General features: G+C 50.1%; 1 protein-coding gene across 2 annotated transcripts; it reads right to left on the reverse strand.

Moving 5' to 3' along the window:
* Positions 1 to 647: 647 nt before the first annotated feature.
* Positions 648 to 21,680, reverse strand: SDSL (serine dehydratase like). Of its 2 annotated transcripts, XM_055549368.1 has the most exons (10): positions 21,474 to 21,680; positions 14,245 to 14,333; positions 13,929 to 14,066; positions 9,555 to 9,749; positions 9,228 to 9,267; positions 8,384 to 8,523; positions 6,795 to 6,883; positions 5,705 to 5,932; positions 3,608 to 3,732; positions 648 to 2,643 (listed from the first exon to the last, which is right to left on the reverse strand). In XM_055549368.1, exons 4-10 carry the CDS (start codon positions 9,726 to 9,728, stop codon positions 2,450 to 2,452), a joined length of 990 nt encoding a protein of 329 aa, XP_055405343.1. In that variant the 5' UTR covers positions 9,729 to 9,749; positions 13,929 to 14,066; positions 14,245 to 14,333; positions 21,474 to 21,680; the 3' UTR covers positions 648 to 2,449. The 2 variants fall into 2 exon arrangements, with proteins under 2 accessions (XP_055405343.1, XP_055405344.1); XM_055549369.1 differs by lacking the exons at positions 13,929 to 14,066; positions 14,245 to 14,333; positions 21,474 to 21,680 and having other exon boundaries at positions 9,555 to 10,546.
* Between the last annotated feature and the right edge of the window lie 1,316 nt (positions 21,681 to 22,996).

Genomic DNA, 22,996 nt, shown 5'->3' on the forward strand with positions numbered 1-22,996 from the left:
CTTGGAATACATGCTAGATGGTTCTGCACCTCAGTTTCCTCATTTGCAAAAATGAAGGTAATAACAGCATCTACAACGTGGGGTATTGTGGGGTTAAATAAATGACTGGGGTGAGAGGTAGGCTCAAGAAGCAGGGGATGTATGTATGTTGTTTCGTTGCTAAGTCATGTCCGACTCTTTGCAACCCCATGCACTATAGCCCACCAGGCTCCTCTGTCCATGACATTTCCCAGGCAAGAATACTGGATTGAGTTGCCATTTCCTTCTCCAGGGGACCTTCCTGACCCAGGGATCAAACCTGCATTTCCTGCATTGGTAGACAGACTCTTTACCAGTGAGTAACCAGGGAAGCCCGGATATATGTATACTTACAGCTGATTCAGGTTGCTGTGCAGGAGAAATCAACACAACCTTGTAAAGCAATTATCCTCCAATTAAAAATAAAATAAATGAAATGACTGCTAAGACCCCTAGCGCACAGTACAATACAATACACACAAGCTCAACACAAGAATAAATGCTAATTCCTCCACACCCCTCATCGTTGGGGGAGGAACGCTCAGAAGATGGTAAAAACTAGCAATGACTGAAAGACTACTTATGCTGAGTTCTCATAATAATCTGCACACAACCCATTTTACAGATTGGAACACTGAGGCACTAAACCAGAGCATCATTTACTCAAGGTCACCAGGATAGTGAGTAGGAAAAATTTCAGGCTCAAGCCTGGCTCTGGGGCATTCAGTGTCTCTTCTGGTAACTCACAAGGACATAAGTCTGTGGCATCCTGGAGGCTTCTGGAGGGACATCCTGGCAACCAAAGTCAATGTCTGCGATCAAAGGGAAGGTGAAGCCAAGGCAGAAGGAGGCCACTGCCGCTCTCAAATCCTCCTCTTGAGAAACGGAGGAGACACCTGGTGGAGGGAGCAGTCTGGCCCAAGGAAAGGAGGTGGGAAGCCGCAAGTGGGCCTCTTCCAGCATAGAGGGGCAGCCTGAAGCCCAGAGAGGGGAAGCCACTTGCCCAGGGTTACACAGTCATGACGCAGCCCCAACAGGGAGCTGGATTCTGCCTTGAGCTGTGACGCAGGGTGGCCCCCACACTGAGCTTTGTTTCCTGCAGCACTGGGAGGGGTCAGATAGGGCTCTCCCCATGCCAAGACCTCGTGGGGCCATCTATCTCTGGGACTTCAGCACACCCTAGCAGGCTGGAGCCAAGGAAGACCCTGGGACAGGTCTCATCTGCCTGGAGGCTCTGCCTTCCCATTGGAGACGCTTTGCTGCCCCCTGGTGGCTGCAAAGGATTCTGATTTCCTCTGTTTTCAAAGAGCTCCCTTTCCAGGGCCGGCTGGAGCCCATTTCCAGAATCAGTCCCCTCCCTCTTTGTGACCTTCAGGTGTGTCCAGACCCACCCGGAAGCCATATCTCCTTCTCCAATGGCCCGCCATGCAAAAAAAAAAAAAAAGGCAGAAATCCAAGAAATACAGAGTCATGTTGAAAAATCACCGGATTTGAAGCGGGCTGGTCTACATTGCAGCCTGCGTGCCCTTAATCGAGGTATGTTACCTTCTCAAGTCCCAGTGTCCCCATCTGTAGAACACGGACGATAATAATGGTTTCTAATCCATGATGCCTTTGTGAATGTTAAAAAGGACAAGGAATAGAAGGTTCTTAGAAGTCCTGGCACATGACAAGTATTTTGTAAAGACTGATGAAGGGACTTCTCTGGTGGTTCGGTGGTTAAGAACCCACCTGCCGATACAGGGGACATGGGTTCGATCCTGGTCTGGGAACTAAGATCCCAAATGCCTCGGGACAACTAAGCCCATGCACTACAACTAATGAGCCCACGGGCTCCAGAGCCCGCGCTCCTCAACAAGAGAAGCCGCTGCAATGAGAAGCCCATGCACAGCAACGAAGACCCAGCGCAGCCAAAAATAAATGAGTAAAATATTAAAAAGAAAAAGATTGGTGGACTTGTCCTCACTGACCCAGGGCTGAGAAGTGACAGAATGTTCCCTCCCCTTCCTGAGCAGGTCCCCTAGGTAGTGGAAGCCTGGTAAGGAACTCAGCATGGCCAGATTCCCTTAGAAACCCGAGTTTTGAATTCTTGGCTTTATTGCCCAAGCTGTAGGATATGAAAAGAGTCACTTTATCAGAGCACTGACATCAAGGTTGCTGTGTGCCTTCCCTGAGTCCACAGAGGTTAAAAAAAAAAAATGGACCTGCTGGAGTTACAGACTCAACTCAGAAAGGGTTTATTGGGCAGAGCTGCAGGGAAGCCAAAGGGACGAGTTCAGGTGGGCTTCCTGCAGGAGGCTGCCAGCACAGCAGCACAGGGCGGCTTCTACCGCCTTCCATGAGCCCAGAGGCCCCTCAACCAGCTATATGGGTGTCCAGGAGCCTCTTGGGGATCGCTGGAACCCAGCCAGCCCTCCCAAACCAGGAGCCCTTAATCCTGGCCGAGCTGGGCTTTCAGAGCCTGTAGCTCTCCACTATCGATGCTGTTGCCTCCGCACACGATGACCACGACTGAGGCTGGGGAAGGGCACAGGTGGCCCTCAGCCTGGAGCTTCCCCAGGAGGCCTGAGTAGATGGCAGCTAAGGCTGCCCCGCAGGCAGGCTCCACCAGTGTTCGTTCATCATCTGCCCAGAGAGGGGGATTGGGGTGGAGGGGAGGAAAGGGAGGGAAAACCAGTTAGTGCTCAGCAGGCTCTGGGCAATGCAGTTCCATGAAGCCAACCATCCAGGCATCCATCTCACAACCTATCATTTGTCTGACCCTCTGTCCATCCATCAATCTGACCATCTATCCCTCCATCCATCCGCCTTTCATCCCTCCATCCATCCATCATTAGACTGTCTGTCTGTCCATCTATCAGTGTATCTATCCATCATTGTATCATCCATCCATCCATCCATTCATCTATCATTTGACTGTCCATCCATCAATGTATCCATTAATCAATGTGTCCACCCATCCATCCATCCATTTCTATGTCATTTGTCAATCCACTGCCCATCAATCCATCCAACCAGCCAGCCACCCATCTACCTATTCATTAACCACCTTTCCACTCACTCATACATTCATCCATTCATTCAACAAATATTTATTGAGCACCCCCTCCCTGCCAGGCCCTGGGGAACACAACAGTGAGCAAGACATACCAACCCTCACCCTCATAGAGTTCACAGTCTAGTGATGTAGGTGAATAAGAATCTGGCACTTGTAAGAATGGTGGACTGGTGCACAGGAAGTCTTCAGCCCCACTGGGGTGGGGGTGGGAAATCAGAGGAGGCTTCCTGGAGGAGGTGCCATGATGGGCTGAGTAGCCCTTTAGTTACATGAAACCAACAGGCAGCAGGGCCAGGATGGGCAGCCAGAGGGAAGAAGAGTATGTACAGAAATCTGGAGGCTAGAGACAGGACACACTTCTTCTTCACCCCCACCCCTTCCATCCACTCAGTGTACACTTACTGCGTGATTACTATATACCCAGCCCTGTGATAGGCACTGAGGATATGGATGAGAGAAAACACACTCTCTCCAAGGGGTCCAGGGACCTTGTGGGCTTCCAAGCCCAGGTGGAGGGCACTGCTCACTCACCCAGGAATCGCTGCACAGCACTCACGGCTTCAGCATCCTCCACCACCTCAGAGAAGATCCTAAACTCTTTTGTACACTCCAGGGCCCGTGCAGCCACTGTCCTGGCCCCCAGGCTCTTGGCTAGACTGCAGGAGCAGGCCGTTGGGGCAGGGAAGGCAGGGGTGTGGAGACGAGTTGGGGAATCAGGTCTCCTCCCTGCACAGCCCCAGCCCTCCCCAGCCCCAGGCACCCCTCCCATCCTGCTGCAGGCCCAGGACTCAGCATTTTAAGAGTCTAGAGCAGTGCCTGAGTCAGGGAAAGCACTCAAAAATTATGTGTCCCATGAATGGCTGATGAGCACACATCCCTCTGACTCTACCACCATGACTGTGCTGTTCTTGCACAGACCCCAGAAAGCCAAGCCTAGAAAATGATTCTTTCATTGTATTCATTCATAACCACTTATCGTGTCTATACTATAGCTGTATTTATTGACTATTTACAGGGTGCTGGCTGCATGGATTTTCCTGGGGGGTCTTTTGTTTGTTTCATTTTTTGGTTGCACCATACAGCCTGGCACGTGGGAATCTTAGATCCCTGACCAGGGATTGAATCCGCACCCCTGGAGTGGAAGCACAGAGTTGTAACCACTGGGCCACCAGGGAAGTCCCCAGGATTTTCTGTTTTAAGTCTTACAATCTCCCTTGGGAGTTAGAAATGTATGAGTCCCATTTTACAGGTCAGGAAACTGAAGTTCAGAGAGGTCGAGCAACTTGCTCAAGGACACACAGCTAGTCAACAGCTGAATGTGGATTCAGAGTCAGGCAGTCTGGCTCCAGAGTCCATGCTCTTTACCTCTGTGCTTGGGATGGCCTACCTGCTGGTATTTTCCTGAGCTGGGCAGTGTTTCAGGGCCAGGAGAGCTTTTGCCGAGCTCATCAGAACTGACGCTGGGTTCTAAGTGGCCCACAGCATGGACTCTGGTGCCAGGCTGCCTGGTTTCAAGCCTGGGTTCTAAACTAGCTGTGTGACCTTGGGAAAGTCACTTTGCCTCTCTGAGCCTCAGTTTCCTCATCTGAAAAACGGAGATAATAGTAATAGCTGGGGGCACTTCCCTGGAAATCCAATGGTTAAGACTCTGAGCTTCCTCTGCAGGGGACATGGGTTCAGCTCCTGGTTGGGGAACTAAGATCCCACATGCGGCAAGGCCAAAATAAGATGAAGAAGAAGAGCTGGTTCACGAGGTTGTCGTGGAGAATGAGTTAAAGCATTTCCAGTGCTTAGAAGAGAGCCTTCCAGACAGTGAGTTCTATAAAAGTGTTAGTCGCGATTATGGTTATTGCTCTTATCCAGAACCAAGTCTGGGAGCAGAGACCACAGTGAATAAGGAAACACAAGGATAAGTAAGTAAATACCCACTGTAGGAAGATGCCAGGAGGGAGGACTTGGGAGGAAAACCTCCAACAACAGGGTTGAGGGGAGACTCTCTCTGGGGCAGAGAAACCAACCAGAAGAAGACGACGGAACCCCAGCACTTCCGGGCAGAGGACACAGCCTGTGCGAAAGCGTGGAGGGCGGAAAGTGCCCAGCCCATTCAAGGGACAGGAAGACAGGCCAGTGGCTGGAGTGGAGTGCAGAGGGGTCTGATTCCAGCCTGAGAGCCTGGGGAACGCGCTGATGGGTTTAAATAGGGAATGAAAAATTCCTACAGATCTGTCATGCAGGATTAAGGAGACCCCATGGAGGGACTTCCCTAGTGATCCAGTGGTTAAGACTCTGCCCTTCCAATGCAAGGGGCATGGGTTCCATTCCTGCTCGGGGAACTAAAGTCCTGCATACCGTATGGCACAGCCCAAAAAAAAGAAAATAAAAATTAAAAGGTAATTAAATGCTTAAGGACTTCACTAGCATTGCAGTGCATGTCCACTGCAGAAGGCACACGTTCTGTCCCTGGTCAGGGAAATAAGATCCCGCTTGCCACGCGGTGCAGCCAAAAAAAATTTTTTTTAATTAAAAAAAATAAAAGGAGACTCCCTTGAGTGCCCCACCCTCACTAATTGGGACTGAGAAGCCCCAGGACAGCCCAGCACCCCACAAATGCCCCCAGCCCACGCCTACCTAGTGATGCCAGGAAGCGTCACCAGCTTGCCTGCCTTGATGGCCGCGTTGAAGCAGTGTGCCCCTTGGGTCTCCATGGCAATTATGGGCACGTGTTGCCAGCCCACCTCTGCCAGACCAGCTGACACCCCAGCCAGGAGACCTCCGCCCCCGACTGCCACCACCAGGGCACCTGGTGGGGTCCCCAGTGCTGCCTTCAGCTCCCGCACCAGGCTCACGTGGCCTTCCCTGTGGGACGAGGGAGTGGGAGAGGTGGCAGGACTGAGGGCGGGCCCAGTCCACAAGGCTCACAGGGACACAGCCCCCCACAGTGCGAGCCCCCGCCCCGTCCACAGCAGGGGGAGGGGAGACCCTGCCACACTTAGTTCACTCAGCTTCCATCCACTCAGTTCATTCTTTCACTCATTCTTTCTCCCCTTCGTCAGCCTCCCAGGCACTTTCTCAATCCATTTCATCCATCCCATAACTTTGGAAAGAGGCAGCATTTGTGTGTCTGCTTAAGAGCTGACCAGCATGGGAATTCCCTGGTGGTCTAGTAGTTAAGACTCCTCGCTTCCACTGTAGGAGCCATGGGTTCGATCCCTGGTCTGGGAACTAAGATCCTGCATGCCACATGGTATGGCCAAAAATGAAAGGGCAGACCACTGTATCACTTGGAATCAGGCCAACTCACGTCCTGGGTCTGGGACCCAAGGTCTCCACCACTTACTAGCTGTGTGATCTTGGGCGAGTTTCTTGACCCCTCCAGGCCTCAGTTTCCTCACCTGTGAAATGGGCATAAAAAAATCTCTCTCTCTTGGGAAAGACTAAATGGATTAAATGTGTCCCAAAGTCCACACTTAATCAAGGGGATTTATTCCTAGCATTTCAATCTTATACATGTGGAAACTGAGGCGCAGGGTGCTAAGATGCTTTGCAGGGTCATACAATTCAGGAGTGGCAGAGGTGGGGTCTGGACCTCCATGTGCCTGACTTCCAAGCCTCTTCTCTTCTCTGGAGCTCAATTTTCCCTTCTGTCCAATGGGAGGACCCTGACTCAATGAGGGTCTCCCAGCACTGAGCTCCATAGGGGAAGGGACACTAGCCTTACCATATCAGGGGGTGGTCAAACGGAGGGACGTTCACCCAGCCATCATTCTTGGCCAACTCTTGCGCCCTCAGATTGGCCTCGTCCCAGATCTAAAGAGAAACCAAGACCTTCAGAAGACAGGAATTAGACAGCTACAGAGGTTGGAGCAGTGCCTGAGGTCTCCTGGATGACTGCAGGGCCTAATTGACTGGGGAGACCCCCAAGGGTGAGACCAGAGCTGGTGTGGACCCAACAGCCTCCTGGGACAACGGCAGAGCTTCCGCGTGGAGAAAAGGATGCCACGTGATTCCCACAATTCAGGTGGGACACGTTCAGCTGCCAGGCTGGATAAGAATGAAGCCCACAAGCCTGTGGTGCTGGGAAGAGGGGACTCTGAGCTTCCAATGCAGGGGGTGTGGGTTCGATCCCTGGTCAGGAAACTAAAATCCCACATGTTGTGGGGGAAAACCTTAATAATTAATTAATTGCTAGCTCATTCTGTAAAGAATCTGCCTGCAATGAAAGAGACTTGGGTTCAGTTCCTGAGTTGGGAAAATCCCCTGGAGAAGGAAATGGCAACCCACTCCAGTATTCTTGCCTGGAGAATCCCCATGGACACAGGAGCCTGGCGGGCTACAGGCCAAGGGATCGCAAGAGTTGGACATGACTCAGCTACTAAACCACCACCACCAATTATTAATTAATTAATGATAAAGTCTGTTTGAGACCCCAAGAACTATAGCCCATCAGGGTCCTCTGTCCATGGAATTCTTTAGGCAAGAATACTGGAGTGGGTTGCCATTTCCTTCTCCTAGGTTCCCAATCCAGGGATCAAACCTGAGTCTCCCGCATTGCAGGCAGTTTCTTTACCATCTGAGCCACAAGGGAAGCCCAATAATTAATTGTTAATTATTACTTAATTAAAGATAAAACCTGTTTTCTAGGGATGACAGCCAGCTGGATGGATGGATAGATTTTTTTTTTTTTCCCCTTCTTCCCAGGAAAGGAGAAGGGTTATATGTTAAGTCTGTTTCTTTAGTAACAAAGTGAGCCAGTGACGTCCTCATCAGATGATATCCTTTCATAGCAGATAGACTCAGAGTGGGGGATGATGCTATCGTGATCTTTACATTTTCTTGTCTTTTTGAATGGTAAAAATGTATAGTGAGTAATACCAAGGGTTAGTGAGGAGGAAGGGAGAGAGATGGAGTATGAAATGGCAACCCGCTCCAGTATTCTTGCCTGGAAAATTCCATGGACAGAGGAGCCTGGTGGGCTACGGTCCATGGGGTTGCAAAGAGTTGGACGTGACTGAGCACACACGCGCACACACACACAGGGAGACAGATACTATCCTGTTAATCACCAGCTTCCTGTTTCTCCTGGGTTCACACAGGAAATCTTCGTCAAGTGGAGAGAGACAAGTCGACTGATCTTAGCCCTTAATATACATCACGTCTCACTCACCCCTGAGCTCAGCCATCCTAAGGGATGACTGGGTCCCAGGCATAGTTCACCAAAAGGAAAAAGAGACAGAGTCTCTCAGGGGCGAGGGAGGGGTTAAGGAGGAACAGCCCCTCCAGCTGCTTTGTCCTTCTTGGGGTCCTTACCTTTCCAGTCAGCTGAACTTCGGCCCCCTCCCCCTGCAGCCTCTTCACCACCTTCACAGAGGTGCCCTCGGGGAGCACAATGGTGGCTGGGATGCGCAGCTTCCTGGCAGCATAAGCAGCTGCGATGCCCGCATTACCCCCTGCGGAGGCAGTAGAAGAGGGTGCTGTGGGCAGTTGCATCAGTCTATTGACACACTATTCTCCTGCCCGCCCGCACCCACCCCCATTATCCTTTGGGAGTCACTCCCTCCCTACGCTTATATGCCCCCTCATTGGCCCCAGAGGTGGACACGTGATCTAGGTGGAGCCAATCAGAGAACTCAAACACCTGAACCATGATTCCTTCAGGGACGAGTGCGTGATACAAGCTGGGCCTAAAAGACCAATTCACAGATCGAGGAGACCATGGGGAGGGGGTCTTCCCCTTTCACTACGGTTGGCAGGATGGCAGGAGGCAAGCCTAAAACTCCCGATGGCCATCAGGCAGTCTATATGAGAGAAGAGTTAGTGTAAAGAGAAGGCAAACCAATAAAAGGAGAGATACAGAGGAGACCACCTGGGTCCAGCTGTGCCTGAAACCCATTTTCCCAAGAATTCTTAGATTCTTGGAGTCTGTAATTTAAACCTGTATGAACTGGGTTTCCATCACTTTCTACCACGGGGCTTGAATGATGGGAAGGAAGCAGGACATACAAAGCAGCCATCTGCCATGACCTTGATAAGACTGGACCTTTAAGAAGAGGCCAAGCCCTGGACACCTCCTGCAGCTCCAACTCCTCCTCCTCCTCCTCCACCACACCCAGCCCCCGAGGACCCTCACGAAGTAGAAAGGGGGCAGGCTCACCTGAGGAACACACCAGGTGTCTGCATCCCTTTTTGGCCACCTAGGAAGACAAGGAACGTGGGCGGGGGCTGACCCGAGCAGGTGTCCTGGAGCCCTGGGGGGGATGGAGTTAAACTCTCCTCATCATATCCCACTCCAGTATTCTTGCCTGGAGAATTCCATGGACAGAGGAGCCTGGCAGGCTACAGTCCATGGGGTTGCAAAGAGTCGGAGCGACTAAGCACAGCGCAGCATACCACATCATACTCCAACTCTCCCCATTCCTCATCCTGCCCACAGCACTCCCTTCCCAGCTCTACAACCTCACTCCTCCCCTCCTGCCCTCACCTCTTGGCAGAAATGCCCGATACCGCGAATCTTGAAGGAGCCCGTCGGCTGCACATTCTCATACTTGAGGAAGACAGGCATGCCGGCCACCTGGGACAGCGCCCAGCTCTCCAGCAGAGGCGTGACGACGTGGAAGGGCTCACCCTCGGCACATTCCTCCAGAGGGCTCTTCATCTCGGCAACCACCTGGAGGGCCTGCAGTAGGGCACGAGCGTCACAGCCCAGCCGGCTCCAGCCCAGAGTCCCTCTAACTAGGGCCGGGGAGGGGGAGGGAGAAGCCCCTTGGCTTGGCTCCCTTCATCCCAGGTGGCTGCCAAGCTGTGAGGCTCCGGGCAAGTATCTGCACCTCTCTGGGCCTCAGTCTGACCATCCGGTCAAGGAGATTTGTACTAAGGGCACTTTTCTTCTGTTAATGTGGATGCTACAGCGCAGGAATGGAGAACATGGCCAATAGCGGTGATGAATGAATGAGGTTGGGAGAATTCATGCAGTCATCATTCATTGATTAAAAAAAAAACCCATTCCTGAGCACCTACTGTCTGCCAGGCAGTTTCAGGTTTAGGGACCCAGGCGTGGACAGGTCAGAGGCAGCCCCATGTTTTAGTTGGGGAGACAGAATCAAAGAATTGCAACCAGGAGTGACCTAGTGGGGAAGGTACTATTTTATCAAGGGTAGTCAGGAAAGACCCTCTCCCAGGAAAGAAACTTAAAAAAAAAAATTTGTATTAAGGGGGACTTCCCTGGTGGGACTCTGCACTTCCAATGTAGGGAACACAGGTTCTACCACTGGTTGGTGAACAAAAAGCCCATATACCTTGGGGAAAAAAAATTAAAAACTTGTACTATGGAAAATTTAAACACAGCAAAAGTGTCAGGAACCATCTGATGTAGCCGCCATTCAGCTTCAATGGTCATCAGCTCATGCCTGGCTTGTTTGTTCCATATCTGTACCCATCCCCCTTCCCGTATTATTATTTTTTCTATCTTTATTATTATATTTTCCTCCCATATTATTTGATCTGTAAATATTTCAGCATGTAGCTATAAAATTAAAGAACTCTTTTTAAACATTGTAGCCACAGTTTCAGAGCAGTATACATTTGTTCAAACTCTTCAAATTCTAACCTTGAGTAAGCTAATTTTATTTCATGGAAATTAGACCTCAGTGATGTTCATTTTTAAAAATGTAATCACAATACCATTATCACATCTAAAAATATTAACAATAATTTCTTAACATCATCAAATATCTGCTAAGTGTTCAAAATTCCAATCGTCTCACTAAATGTGATTAACGGTCGGTTTTGCAGATCTTGACAGTTTAAGGTTTTTAACAGTTTGAATCGGGTTGCAGAAGGGAGCTGTGCATTTTGGTTGGTCAAGAGATTTAATTTCCTTTTGATCTGCAGCTTCTCAAAGCGGGAGGGCTTCCCTGGTGGCTCAGTGGTAAAGAATCCACCTGCTAATGCAGGAGACGTGGGTTCGATCCCTGGGTCAGGAATATCCCCTGGAGAAGGATATGGCAACCCACTCCAGTATTCTTGCCTGGGAAATCCCATGGACAGAGGAGCCTGGCGGGCTACAGACCTTGGGGTCGCAGAGTCAGACACGACTTAGCAACTAAACAACAACAAAGAGGAAACTTTGAGATGAACACAGAGAGAAGCAAGGGAAAAGCACTCCTGCAGAGGGAACAGCAGATGGAACCACCACTTGAAGGAGATGAACTTCGAGTGTTCCTGGCACTGATGAGACAAGGGACTGGGTAGAGGTGAGAGTATGAGGCAAGCAAAAAAGGTGCTTAGTCTTGTGAGAGCTGGACCCTAAAGAAGGCTGAGCACCAAAGCACTGATGCTTTAAATTGTGGTGCTGGAGAAGAGTCTTGAGAAATCCTTTGGACTGCAAGGAGATCAAACCGGTTTATCTTAAAGGAAATCAGCCCTGAATATTCATTGGAAGGACGGATGCTGAAGCTGAAGCTCCAATAATTTGGCCACCTGATGCAAAGAGCTGACACATCAGAGAAGACCCTGATGCTGGGAAAGATTGAAGGCAGGAGGAGAAGGGAGTGGCAGAGAATGAGATGGTTGGATGGCATCACTGACTCAATGGACATGAGTTTGAGCAAATTCTAGGAGATAATGGAGGACAGGGAAGCCTGGTGTGCTACTGTCCAAGGGGTCACAAAGAGTCAGGCAAGACCGAGGGACTGAACAAGGAGAGGTGAGCCGGGATGTTGGGGAGGGCGTTCCAGCCCACAGTGAGGCGTTGGGATATTATTCTATTTCTACTGCTATGGGAAGCCGCTGGGAGATTTGAAGCTAAGACGCGGGTGAGTGAGTGAGTGAATGAACCATTGTGAAAGGGCAAGAAGCAGAGAGGGAGGATATTAGAAGGGAGGGAAAGTAGAAGGGGTTTTGTTTTGTTTTGTTTTGTTTTTTAAGGAGCAAACGCTGTGTCCCTTTTGTTTTTCCTTTGGGAGGGAAAAGCGTTGGGCCGCCCCTTTGAAGTTCCACTACTTGCCACTAGGAGGAGCGCATCAACCTCCATCAGCTACCACCAGCTCAAAGCCTCTAGTCCACACTTACTAAGTCAGGGCTGGGCTCCCCACATCAGAGGGTTCCAGGTCTCTTATCCCTGGATTTGACTCGGAGTCCTTGCTGGGATGGCCCTGAGATTCCCCAGGCAGAGAAAAGCCTGAAACACTTCCACCCAGCTCCATCCAGGAAAATTCATGGCACTGGGGGAGAGCAGCCTGTGGGCCACCCAACCAGCAGACCCAGCCCTGGCTTCACCTTGGTTCCAGAGCCCAAGAATTTGAGTTTTGGGATCAATCAGAGGGCAAAGTTAGAAACTAGCTATGACGTCCTGGCTGTGTGACACAGGCAAGTGTCTCAACCTCTCTGTGCCTGTTTTCCCTTCTAAAATGGGAATAATAACATCCCAATTCACAGGTTAGAGTGCAGATTTAACCACTCCAGTATTCTTGCCTGGAGAATCCCATGAACAGAGGAGCCTGGCAGGCTACAGTCCATGGGGTCACAAAGAGTCAGATATGACTGAGCGGCCCAGCGCAATAATAATAACAGATATTCTTCGTTGAGTCCCTATTATGTGCCAGAAATTGGCTGAGTCTTTTGGAGGTGTCGTCTCCTTGGGATCCTCTAACGATGCTAATATGCTCATCCTTACTCTAGAATGTTTACAAAGCCCGAACCTAGGAACTGGGGGTACCATGGTGAACAAGACAGACATCTACTCTTGGAGGGGACTTTATAGTCTTATCTGGGGATAATGAAGATCCCACGTGCCGCAGCTAAGACCCGGTGCAGCCAAATAAATAAGTTAATTTAAAAAAATGTTTTTAAACCTGAACCCTAAAAAAGTGAGACTGAACTAACCACACAACAAACTGGGAGAAGAACTTGGGCATCACAGGACCACTGTGAGGATTAAGCGAGACCTTATATTAAATAGTAAAGACATCAACTCTGCCTCACGCACAATAACAGCTAATAGTTATATGGGAATTACTGTGAGCCAGGCACTATGCCAAGCACCTTATAATAATTACAACAACCCTGAGATAGGTTCAATTATTAACTCCACTTTATAGACAATGAAACTGAGGCTCAGAGAGGTTAAGTATTAATAACTGGCCCAAGGTCGCACAGCTAGAAATGGCATGGCCAGGATTCCAAGTCAGGCAGTACAAGTTGGCATCTGTGCCCTTCCCCGCCATGCTGTACTTTCTCTTTTATAGTAGCATTATTATTATGATGAAAGATGTGAGCATTTAGCACTTGACCACTGGTTGTCTTTAGAAGCAAATGCTGCTGGTTCAGTCCTCAGGCTCCCCTCAGCCCTCTTGGTTAGACTGCCCAGAAAAGAACAGCAGGCATCAGTTAAATGAATGAGTCCCAAGTTGCCAACAGCCTTATCAAGCCCAGAGGCCCATGAGGGCACCTGCTACATCTATGCATTTGGATAAAGACCAGCTAACTGCCTTTTCCACCTCCTTTGTCCTTCAGCTTTTCTCCAGAGGCCACCCGCGACACTCTGCAGCCAAATCCTTGACGCCAGGGTTGGGAACCTCAGCGACCTCTTAGTTCCACAATGCCCAGCCCCACCACCCTGGGAGCAGGGGTGGGCTCCCCAATCTTCAAGGTCCTGGGCCCCCAGCCTTCTGCTGCAAGGCAGACAGGCCACAGACACCCAGAGCTGAACCTAGGGGAGGACTTCGGACAGCCTCACTCTCCCACTTTCTGTCCAACCAGCTGGGACTTGGCTCCAGAACCTTCCAAACAAACCTCTACTCACATTCACAAATGCACACAGAGTCCCAGGGCCCTACTTGGGCCCAGACCCACTTACCTTCCTTCCCAACAGTTCTCAGACCAGCTCAGGGCCAGTCCGCTGCCCACCAGCCTTCCTGGGCACCAGCCGTGCCAACTCCCTGCAGCCTCCTGTGGCCTTGGCCCCTCCCCCGGTGGTTAAAGGGATAGCTCTCCACTGGAGGAAAAAGGGGACAAGATCAGCCTTCACTGCTTCTCGGTTTGCTGTCCCAGACATGTGATGACCTGGCCCCATTTTACAGATAAAAAAAAAACTGAGGCCCAGAAATGGGAATTCACTTGGCCAAGGCCACCCAGCCAGCAAGGGTCACCCCTTACCCCTCCCTCTGGATCACCTCTGCTGTGACACAGACACCTTCAAGTCCAGTGCTTGTCCCAAATGCCAAGCCACTTCCCCTGGACCACTGTCAAGGTCAGCTTAGGTCTGAGAAGAGAAAACAAGGATAAAGAAACAATTATTATCTGTCACATGAGAAAGTCATGTTTCCTTCTGAAGTTCCTCCTCATCTCTGATATTTTATGCCCAACATTGGGACTCAAACAATTATTTATTGTTCAAATGAATAACTCTGACAATCGATTCATTCATTCCAAGAATATTTATCGGAGACTGACTCTAGTTCAAGCCCTGGGACCATTAGCCTCAAACAAGACAGCATGTCCCCTGCCCTCAAGAAGCCCCAAAGGGGGACTTCCCTGGTGGTCCAGTGGTTAAGAATCTGCCTTGCCATGCAGGGGACGAGGGTTCGAACCTGATCAGGGAAGTAAGTAGTTGCCTCATTGCAGCTACTAAGTCTGCGCACTCTGGAGCCAGTGTGCCAGAATTAGAGAGGCCTTGGACCAAAACCAAAGATCTTGCATAATGCAGCTAAGACCCGATGCAGCCAAACAAAATAAGTAAGCCCCAGGGGACCACTGAAGAGCAGTTGTGATCAGTGCTGTCAGATGTTGGCAGGAAGCGGGGAGGGCCAGGGCTGTGGGTGCCCAGAGCAGGTACCTCGCCTGGCCCCAGGAGGCTGGGAAGGCTTCCTGGAAGAGGAGACTCAGTGAAACCAGGAGTCAGGAACACAGAAAGCAAAAGTCAGGAACTAAAAAAAATGGGGTGTTCCAGGAACAGATGTGCGCAGTAGGGCTGGTACCGAAAAGGCAAGGGCGGGAGAGGAAGTGGGTCTGGGGCTGGAGAGGCGGGCAGGGACCAGAGCCCACAGGATTCCCCTACCAGGGCATGGTGTGGACCTCACCTGGGGCACTGCATTAGGCAGGGGGATGGCACGATCAGATTTCTGTCTTGTCTCTATTGCCATCTCATTGGGTGATTCTGAGCTGGTCACATCCATGGGGTGGTGGGTGGGAGGCGGGAAGGCTCAGTTCCCCTGTATGTCAGACTGGACGTGAGGTCCAGGAAGCACGTAGCTCACTTCCCGGACTTGATGATTAACTCCCAGGCCCTTTGAGTCAAAGGGAACTGTTTGGTCATGATTCTTGATAAGGACTTTAGCAATTTCATTGCCTCCTCACACTAAGCACATGCCATCCTTGTCAGATGTCCTGTCCTGGAAGGGGAACTGGGGACACAGAGGTGGTAAAACCTAATTTATGCCCTGAGGTGGCCCCCAGACTTAGGGGAGCGGAAGATACCAATTCAGTGACAACCCTAACATCCCCTAAGAGGACACAGAACAGAAGATCCCCAAAGGGCAGCTGAGGGTGGGGTGTGACCAGGGAGGACTCCCTGGAGGAGGGGGCCTTAGCACACACGCTCAGACAAGAAGCATGACAGCCACATGTACTGCAGGTCCACTGTATGCCAGCCCCCCTGTGTCAACAAGAGATTCCCATAGGTTTTTGTTTGTTTTGTTTGTTTGTTCGGCTCCACTGCCTCTTCATCTGGGTGTGTGGACTTTCTAGTTGTGGTATAAGGGCTTAGTTCCCCTGCAGCATGTGGGGTCTTAGTTCCCTCTCAAAGTTTATTTTAATAGTTGAGTATTTATATCCTCTGTGTCTGTGTGCATAAGATAATATCCAGAATTTTATGGATATTATTGCTTAGAAAGAAGCTAAGACAGGTATTAAAGTTTTAAAATAGAGCTTGTTGTTTTAAAAAATATGAAGTAGTAGCAGTAAGTTTGTGGCATGAAGAGGCAGTAACAATTAGAACACAGACCTTGAAGCCAGGCTCTAGTACAAATACCAGCTTTGCACTTACTGGCTGTGTAACTTTGGGTAAGTTGCTTAACTTCTCTGTGCCTTGTTTTCTCAAGTGTTGTTACTGTTCAGTCACTAAGCCATGTCTGACTCTCTGTGATCCCACGGACTGCAGCACACCAGGCTTCCCTGTCCTTCACTCTCTCCTAGAGTTTGCTCCAACACATGTCTATCGAGTCGGTGACATCATCCAACCAGCTCATCCTCTGTTGTCCCCTTGTGCCCCCAACCTCAATCTTTCCCAGCATCAGGGTCTTTTCTTATGAGCTGGCTCTTCGAATCAGGTGGCCAGAGTATGGGAGCTTCAGCTTCAACGACAATCCTTCCAATGAATATTCAGGGTTGAGTTCCTCTAGGATTGACTGGTTTAATCTCCTTGCAGTCCAAGGGACTCTCAAGAGTCTTCTCCAGCAATATGAAGGCATCAGTTCTTCAGTGCTCAGCCTTCTTTATGGCCCAACTCTCACATCCATACATGACTACTGGAAAAACCATAACTTTGACCTTTGTTGACAAAGCAATGTCTCTGATTTTCAATACGCTGTCTAGTTTTGTCATAGCTTTTCTTCTAAGGAGAGAGGGTCTTTTAATTTAATGGCTGCAGTCACCATCCGAAGTGATTTTGGAGCCCAAGAAAATAAAATTTGTCACTGTTTCCATTTTTCCCCATCTATTTTCCATGAAGTCATGGGACTGGATGCCATGATCTTCATTTTTTGAATGCTGAGTTTTAAGCCATTTTTTCCACTCTCCTCTTTCACTTTCAAGAGGCTCTTTAGTTCCTCTTCGCTTTCTGCCAGTAGAATGGTATCCTCTGCATGTCTGAGGTTGTTGATATTTTGAGGTGTGGGTTGGCAGCGGCCTGCTGTGGGGACAGGGACCCTGGCCGCAGCAGTCCTGGAAGGTTTGTGTTGGCATAAGTCCTTTTGGAGGTCACCTTTAGCCCTACCATAGAGCCTGTAGATTCTAGGACCTGGCCAAATAACAACAGGGAGGGAGCCCAGCCCCAGCCATCAGCAGACAGTTGGATTAAAGATGTACTGAGCAGGGCCCTGCTTACCAGAGCAAGACCCAGTATTCTCAAATGTGGGGTGAGGATTAAACACAACTTCCTATGTGGAGTTGATGTGAAGATCAAAAGAGTTAACAAATGTGAAATATTGAGAACAGTAGCAGGATTTGCCTGGTGGTCCAGGGGTTCAGAAGCCACACTTCCGGGACTGCCCTGGTGGTCCAGTGGCTAAGACTTGGTGCTTCCGATGCTGGGGGCCTGGGGTTCAATCCCTGGTCAGGGAACTAGATCCCACAAGTTGCAACTAAAAACTCCTGCATGCCACAACTAAAACCTTGCACAGCTAAAGAAAGAAAGAAAAAAAAAAAAAAGAAGCCACACTTCCAACGCAGGGGGTTGCAGGTTGGATCCCACAAGCCCACCGTTCAGCATGGCCAAAAAATAAAATAGTTAGAACAGTTGGAAGTATTTTGCGTTCGCCGCTGTTGCTGCTGCTGCTGTTGTTGTCGCTGTGATGAAAGGTGTGACACAACAGTATGGTAAGGATTGCACTGGCAGGCCATGACAAGGTATGACATCGCTTTATCACAGGGCGGTTACAACACCGGGGGAGGCGGGTATTGTAGCGAATGCCACATCATGGAGTCTGACTTGGCTCAGACAGGCCGAGTCACTTTCCTGAGGTCACACAGCTGTGGCCGAGCTTAGGGCTTAGACCCAGAGGGACCAGGCTCCAAAGCTCCTGATCTGGAAGAGGATCGGGTGGGGAAGCCAGAGCGGTCACATCAGAGGGCAGAGGAGGCTGGAGAGGGGTCTGAGTCACTGAGCCTTGTCCCCCCACCCCGCCCCCACTCTTGCCCGAGACCCACATTCATTAGCTGGTCCCTATCCCTGACATCTCAAGCCGCCGAACACACGCCCTGGCCAGCTTCCTGGATTATTCATTAAGCTTCATTTCACCATCCTCAACCCCAGCTGGCCTTCTTGTTCCCAGGGCAGGGGAACTACATAGAGACGAAGGACGGAGTCTTGGACACGGGGGTCTGGCCCTTGGGACTTGCATTTTCGACCTTAAGCTCCGCGTCATACATTTTCCGAGTCTGAGGCTCAGTTCCATCGACAGGTGAAACAGCGGGGACTCGGACAGTCAAGCAAGCAGCCCAGCTAGGGAGCTGCCCCAGTGGGACGTGGCTGCCAGTCTCCTGACACCCAGTAGTGGTGGTGATGGTTTAGTCGCTCAGTCGTGTCCGACTCTTTGCCACCCCCATGGATTGTAGCCCGCCAGGCTCCTCTGTCCATGGGGTTTCCCAGGCAAGAATACCAGAGTGGGTTGCCATTTCCTCCTCCAGGGGATCTTCCCGACCCAGGGATCGAACCTGCATCTGGTACATCTGAGCTAATGTCTCAGGCACTCACCAAGATGGTAAATCATTCCAGAGCAGAGAGGGTCTTAAACTAGGGGGTGATGTTTTTGCAGGCTGGAGCTGATTCACTCTGTCCTCCGTAGAGGAACATGGCTCTCTATCTGCCACTGTCTCCATCTTTCTCTACCGCCTCCCCAACACCCAGCAGGCTCCTACTTGGTCCCTGGAGTTATTTGAGTTTGCCTGCCCTGGGAACCTCTGGGCAGAGGAACTCTTCCTCTCTCCTCTTGCCCCTGAAAAGGAAAGGAGTCAGTTATTAACAGAGAAACTGAGGCACAGGATAAGGCTCAGTGACTTGCCCCCTGTTGCCCAGCAAATAGCCCATGGGACCAAGCATTGAGAGATACCACATCCAACATGGATGCTCTTGTCCCAAGAGACATACACATTCACACCCATGATATCTGACCTGGAAGTATCTGCTGCTGCTGCTAAGTCGCTTCAGTTGTGTCCGACTCTGTGCAACCCCATAGAAAGCAGCCCACCAGGCTCCCCCATCCCTGGGATTCTCCAGGCAAGAACACTGGAGTGGGTTGCCATTTCCTTCTCCAATACATGAAAGTGAAAAGTGAAAGTGAAGTCGCTCAGTCGTGTCCAACTCTTAGTGACCCCATGGACTGCAGCCTACCAGGCTCCTCCACCCATGGGATTTTCCAGGCAAGAGTACTGGAGTGCAGTGCCATTCTAATTTCCTGACCAGGGATCAAACCCATGCCCCCTGCAATGGGAGCGCAGAGTCTCAAACACTGGACTACCAGGGAAGTCCCATGATGGAGATACGATATTTTAAGAATATCATCTTATCACTGCTTCCCCCTTACTTCACTCCCCTGGGAAGAAGAGAGACAGACAGACAGTGAGAGACAGAGAGTGACAGAGACAGAGAGACAGACAGAGACAGAGAGTGAGAGAGACAGAAAGAGAGGCAGAGAGACAGTAAGAGACAAAGAGACAGATCAGAGAGAAACAGAGAAAGAGAGAGAGAAAATAAAAGAAAAAAAGAGGGAAGGAAAGAAAAAAAGGATCCTACTTGTAGCATTTGCTAATTCTCATGGTATCAATATTGCCCCAGCAGAGAGCTTCCCTGGTGGCTCAGACAGTAAAGAATCTGCCTGCAATGCAGGAGACCTGGGTTCGATCCCTGGGTTGGGAAGATCCCCTGGAGGAGGGCATGGCAATCCTTTCCAGTATTCTTGCCTGGTGAATCCCCATGGAAAGAGGAGCCTGGCAGGCTACAGTCCAGGGGATCGCAAAGAGTCAGGCATGACTGACTAACACTTTCTTTCAAAACAGAGAAGGGAGTGAAGACAGCCTCACTCCTGAACAGTTCTCTGAAGTGCTTGCCTGTGACCCCTAGACGATGGGACAAGGAACCACGTGGCTGGAAATGAGGAAGGGCGCCCCCTACAAGCTGGAGTGGGGCAGGGTGCAGGGTACAGACCAAGGGAGGCCCAGGCGACCTCTCTACCCCATCTCAGTCCTGGAATGTCACTGCCATCCCTGCGCAGGGGCAGGTGGGGAAGGAAAACCCCTCGTTGCATCCAATGATTTATCTGCTTGAAATAAAAATTAAGCTGATTTAGAGGAAAATAGAGAAGTCATCACTGGGCTTATGTTCTGAGGCTGAAACTCGATGCAAATATCTTGGTTTTTTTGGTGAACTTTGGACAAAATCCGTCACAGGCCATTTGGTCTTAGTCAACTCCTTACATGCTGATGGGTGGGTAATGATAACCTCAAGGCGGGAGGGGCAGTGTGGCCAGTTTGAGCCACAGGGCCCACCAAGGGACTGTTTGTCCTGTTTGGGGATGACGCAAACCCGGACAGCATCACTACATGCAGAGCCATCAAATGGCTCAAGGAGGGTTCCAAAAGGTCTGGGTCAAATCGAATGATGGATTGAAGCCAGTTGAAAGAAAATAAAGAGGGCTGGCTGCCAAGTTCTGCAGCCAGGGCCACAGAGGTTAAATGAATTCAACCCAAAACAAGTGAAGTGTGATTCGATTGTATTAATCTCATCAAGAAAATACTTTAACTTCTCTGGGAGTTGACTGAGTAGCAGCTAGACATAGAACAACAGATATTTTGTTTGTTTTATTTGGGTTTTGTGTTTTGGTTTTTTTTAAGGCTGATCCAAGTGGCTTGTGGGATCTTAGTTTCCTGACCAGGAATCAAACCCTAGAAGCACGGAGTCCTAACCATTGGACCTCCAGGAATTCCCAGAACAACACTTTTTTAGATAAATTCCAGCTTCCCTGGTGGTTCAGAAGGTAAAGAATCTGCCAGCAATGCAGGAGACCTGGGTTCAATTCCTGGGTTGGGAAGATTCCCTGGAGGAGGGCATGGCAACCCACTCTAGTATGCTTGCCTGGAGAATCTCCACAGACAGAGGAGCCTGGTGGGTTACAGTCCATGGGGTGCAAAGCGGTGGACACAACTGATTGACTAAATGCATAGTACACACATTTCACCCACACGAGATCACTTGGTCATGTCAATAAACATAAAGAAGATAGAAGAAGGGATTACACAGTGGCATTATATAATACTCCTAAGCAGAACTGTTCAGCTTCTGCGCTACTGACATTTGGGGCCTGATGATTCTCTGTTGGGGGGTATGCTGTCCTGTGGGCTACAGGATGTTGAGTGAATGGAGGGGAGAGTGACAAATCCAGTAGGGGACAAGTTAGTACAGGCCTGCCCTCAGGATGTTCATGGTCTTCTGGGAAGAGTCCCGGGGCTGCCAGGCTGCAGAATCTCAAAGAGGCTCCAACCCAGACTTGATGGGGAATAAACATAAATGAGAAGCCAGGCTTACAGGGAGGCCTCAGGAAAAGGGGACCAGAGAGGTGGGAAAATCATAGGTAATAATAACACTACCAAAGATAATCATAATAGCAGCTACTATTCTTTGAGCTCTTACCTGGTGCCTGGCACTCGGCTGTCACTATCTCTGTCGTGCAATTCCTAGTAGGCATCATCATTCCCATTTCTTGGGGGCAGGAAACAGACTTAGGGGAAGTCACATGACCACCCCAAGGTCACAGAGCTGGGTGTCAGTTTCACCCCAGGTTTGATGGACTCAGGAGCCAGAGACCTTAACTAATCAGGAGATGCTCGGGCTTGGCTGCACACTCCCAGGGAGGGTAAACAGAAGTGAGAGCTGTCTGTTCCTCCCCTGGGACTGTGAAAACAATTGTCGGCATCCCTACCTCCACAACCAAGGACACACTGACCTGGGTGTGATGTAACAGAGCCGGCAGGCAGAGGTGAGGGAAGCAACTTGCCTACGGTTCACAGCCAGACTCTCTTCCCTCTTCCTGGGACCACCGGCTCTGCCCTCACCTTCCTCCATTAGCTATATCTGGGCCTCAGTTTGCCCATCTGTCAAATGGAGGAACTATTGGTCGCTCAGTCATGTCCAACTCTTTTCGACCTGATGGACTGTGGCCCTCCAGGCTCCTCTGTCCATGGGATTTCCCACGCCAGAATACTGGAGTGGGTTGCCATTTCCTTCTCCAGGGGATCTTCCCAGCCCAGGGATCGAACCTGGGGTCTCCTGCATTGTAGGTGGATTCTTTACAGTCTGAGTCACCCTCCAAAGGGCAAATGGGGGAAGAGGACTTTCAATTTCCTCCCCTACTTCTCAAGACCTTTCAAGAAAGGACTAAATGGGAGAGGATAGCCCTGGTACCCTATTACCCAGAGCTAGGGACAACAATGCCCTCTTGAGTACCAGAAAATGAAAATAGCCATCCTCTGTTAAGTGCCTGCCATGTGCTAGGCACTGCCTACAACTGTACATCAATTAGACCATAAAATCCTCATAACGTTACTGAAAGCTCAGCCTCTCTGTACACTGATGTCTAATCAGATCCCAGAAAAGAGTTTTGGATGAAGTAGGAAAAAATTGCTTTGCCGGGCAAAGGGAGACACTCCAGGCTCCTGCCTCGAAAAACTATGTGTCTCAACTCCAGAGAGTCCCTTGGACTGTAAGGAGATCAAACCAGTCCATCCTAAAGGAAATCAATCATGAATATTCATTGGAAGGACTGATGATGAAGCTTCAATACTTTGGCCACCTGATGCAAAGAGCCGACTCATTAGAAAAGACCCTGATGCTGGGAAAGATTGAAGGCAGGAGGAGAAGGGGGTGACAGAAGATGAGATGGTTGGATGGCATCACCGACTCAATGGACATGAGTTTGAGCAAGTTCCGGGAGATGGTGAAGGACTGGGAAGCCTGGTGTGCTGCAGTCAATGGGGTAGCAAAGAGTCAGACACCACTGAGTGACTGAACAACAATTCCAAAGAACTTAATGAGGGTTTTTATAATCATGGGTCAAAGGTAGGGTCTCTAACAAGATTACAGTGTGAGCAGGACTTGCAGTCCCTTAAGTCTCAAATGGTCTTCTAATCTTAATGAACTTTTCAGGTCTCTTTAAC

Source organism: Bubalus kerabau, chromosome 16 (genome assembly GCF_029407905.1).
Source record: "Bubalus kerabau isolate K-KA32 ecotype Philippines breed swamp buffalo chromosome 16, PCC_UOA_SB_1v2, whole genome shotgun sequence".
NCBI classification, from domain to species: domain Eukaryota; kingdom Metazoa; phylum Chordata; class Mammalia; order Artiodactyla; family Bovidae; genus Bubalus; species Bubalus kerabau.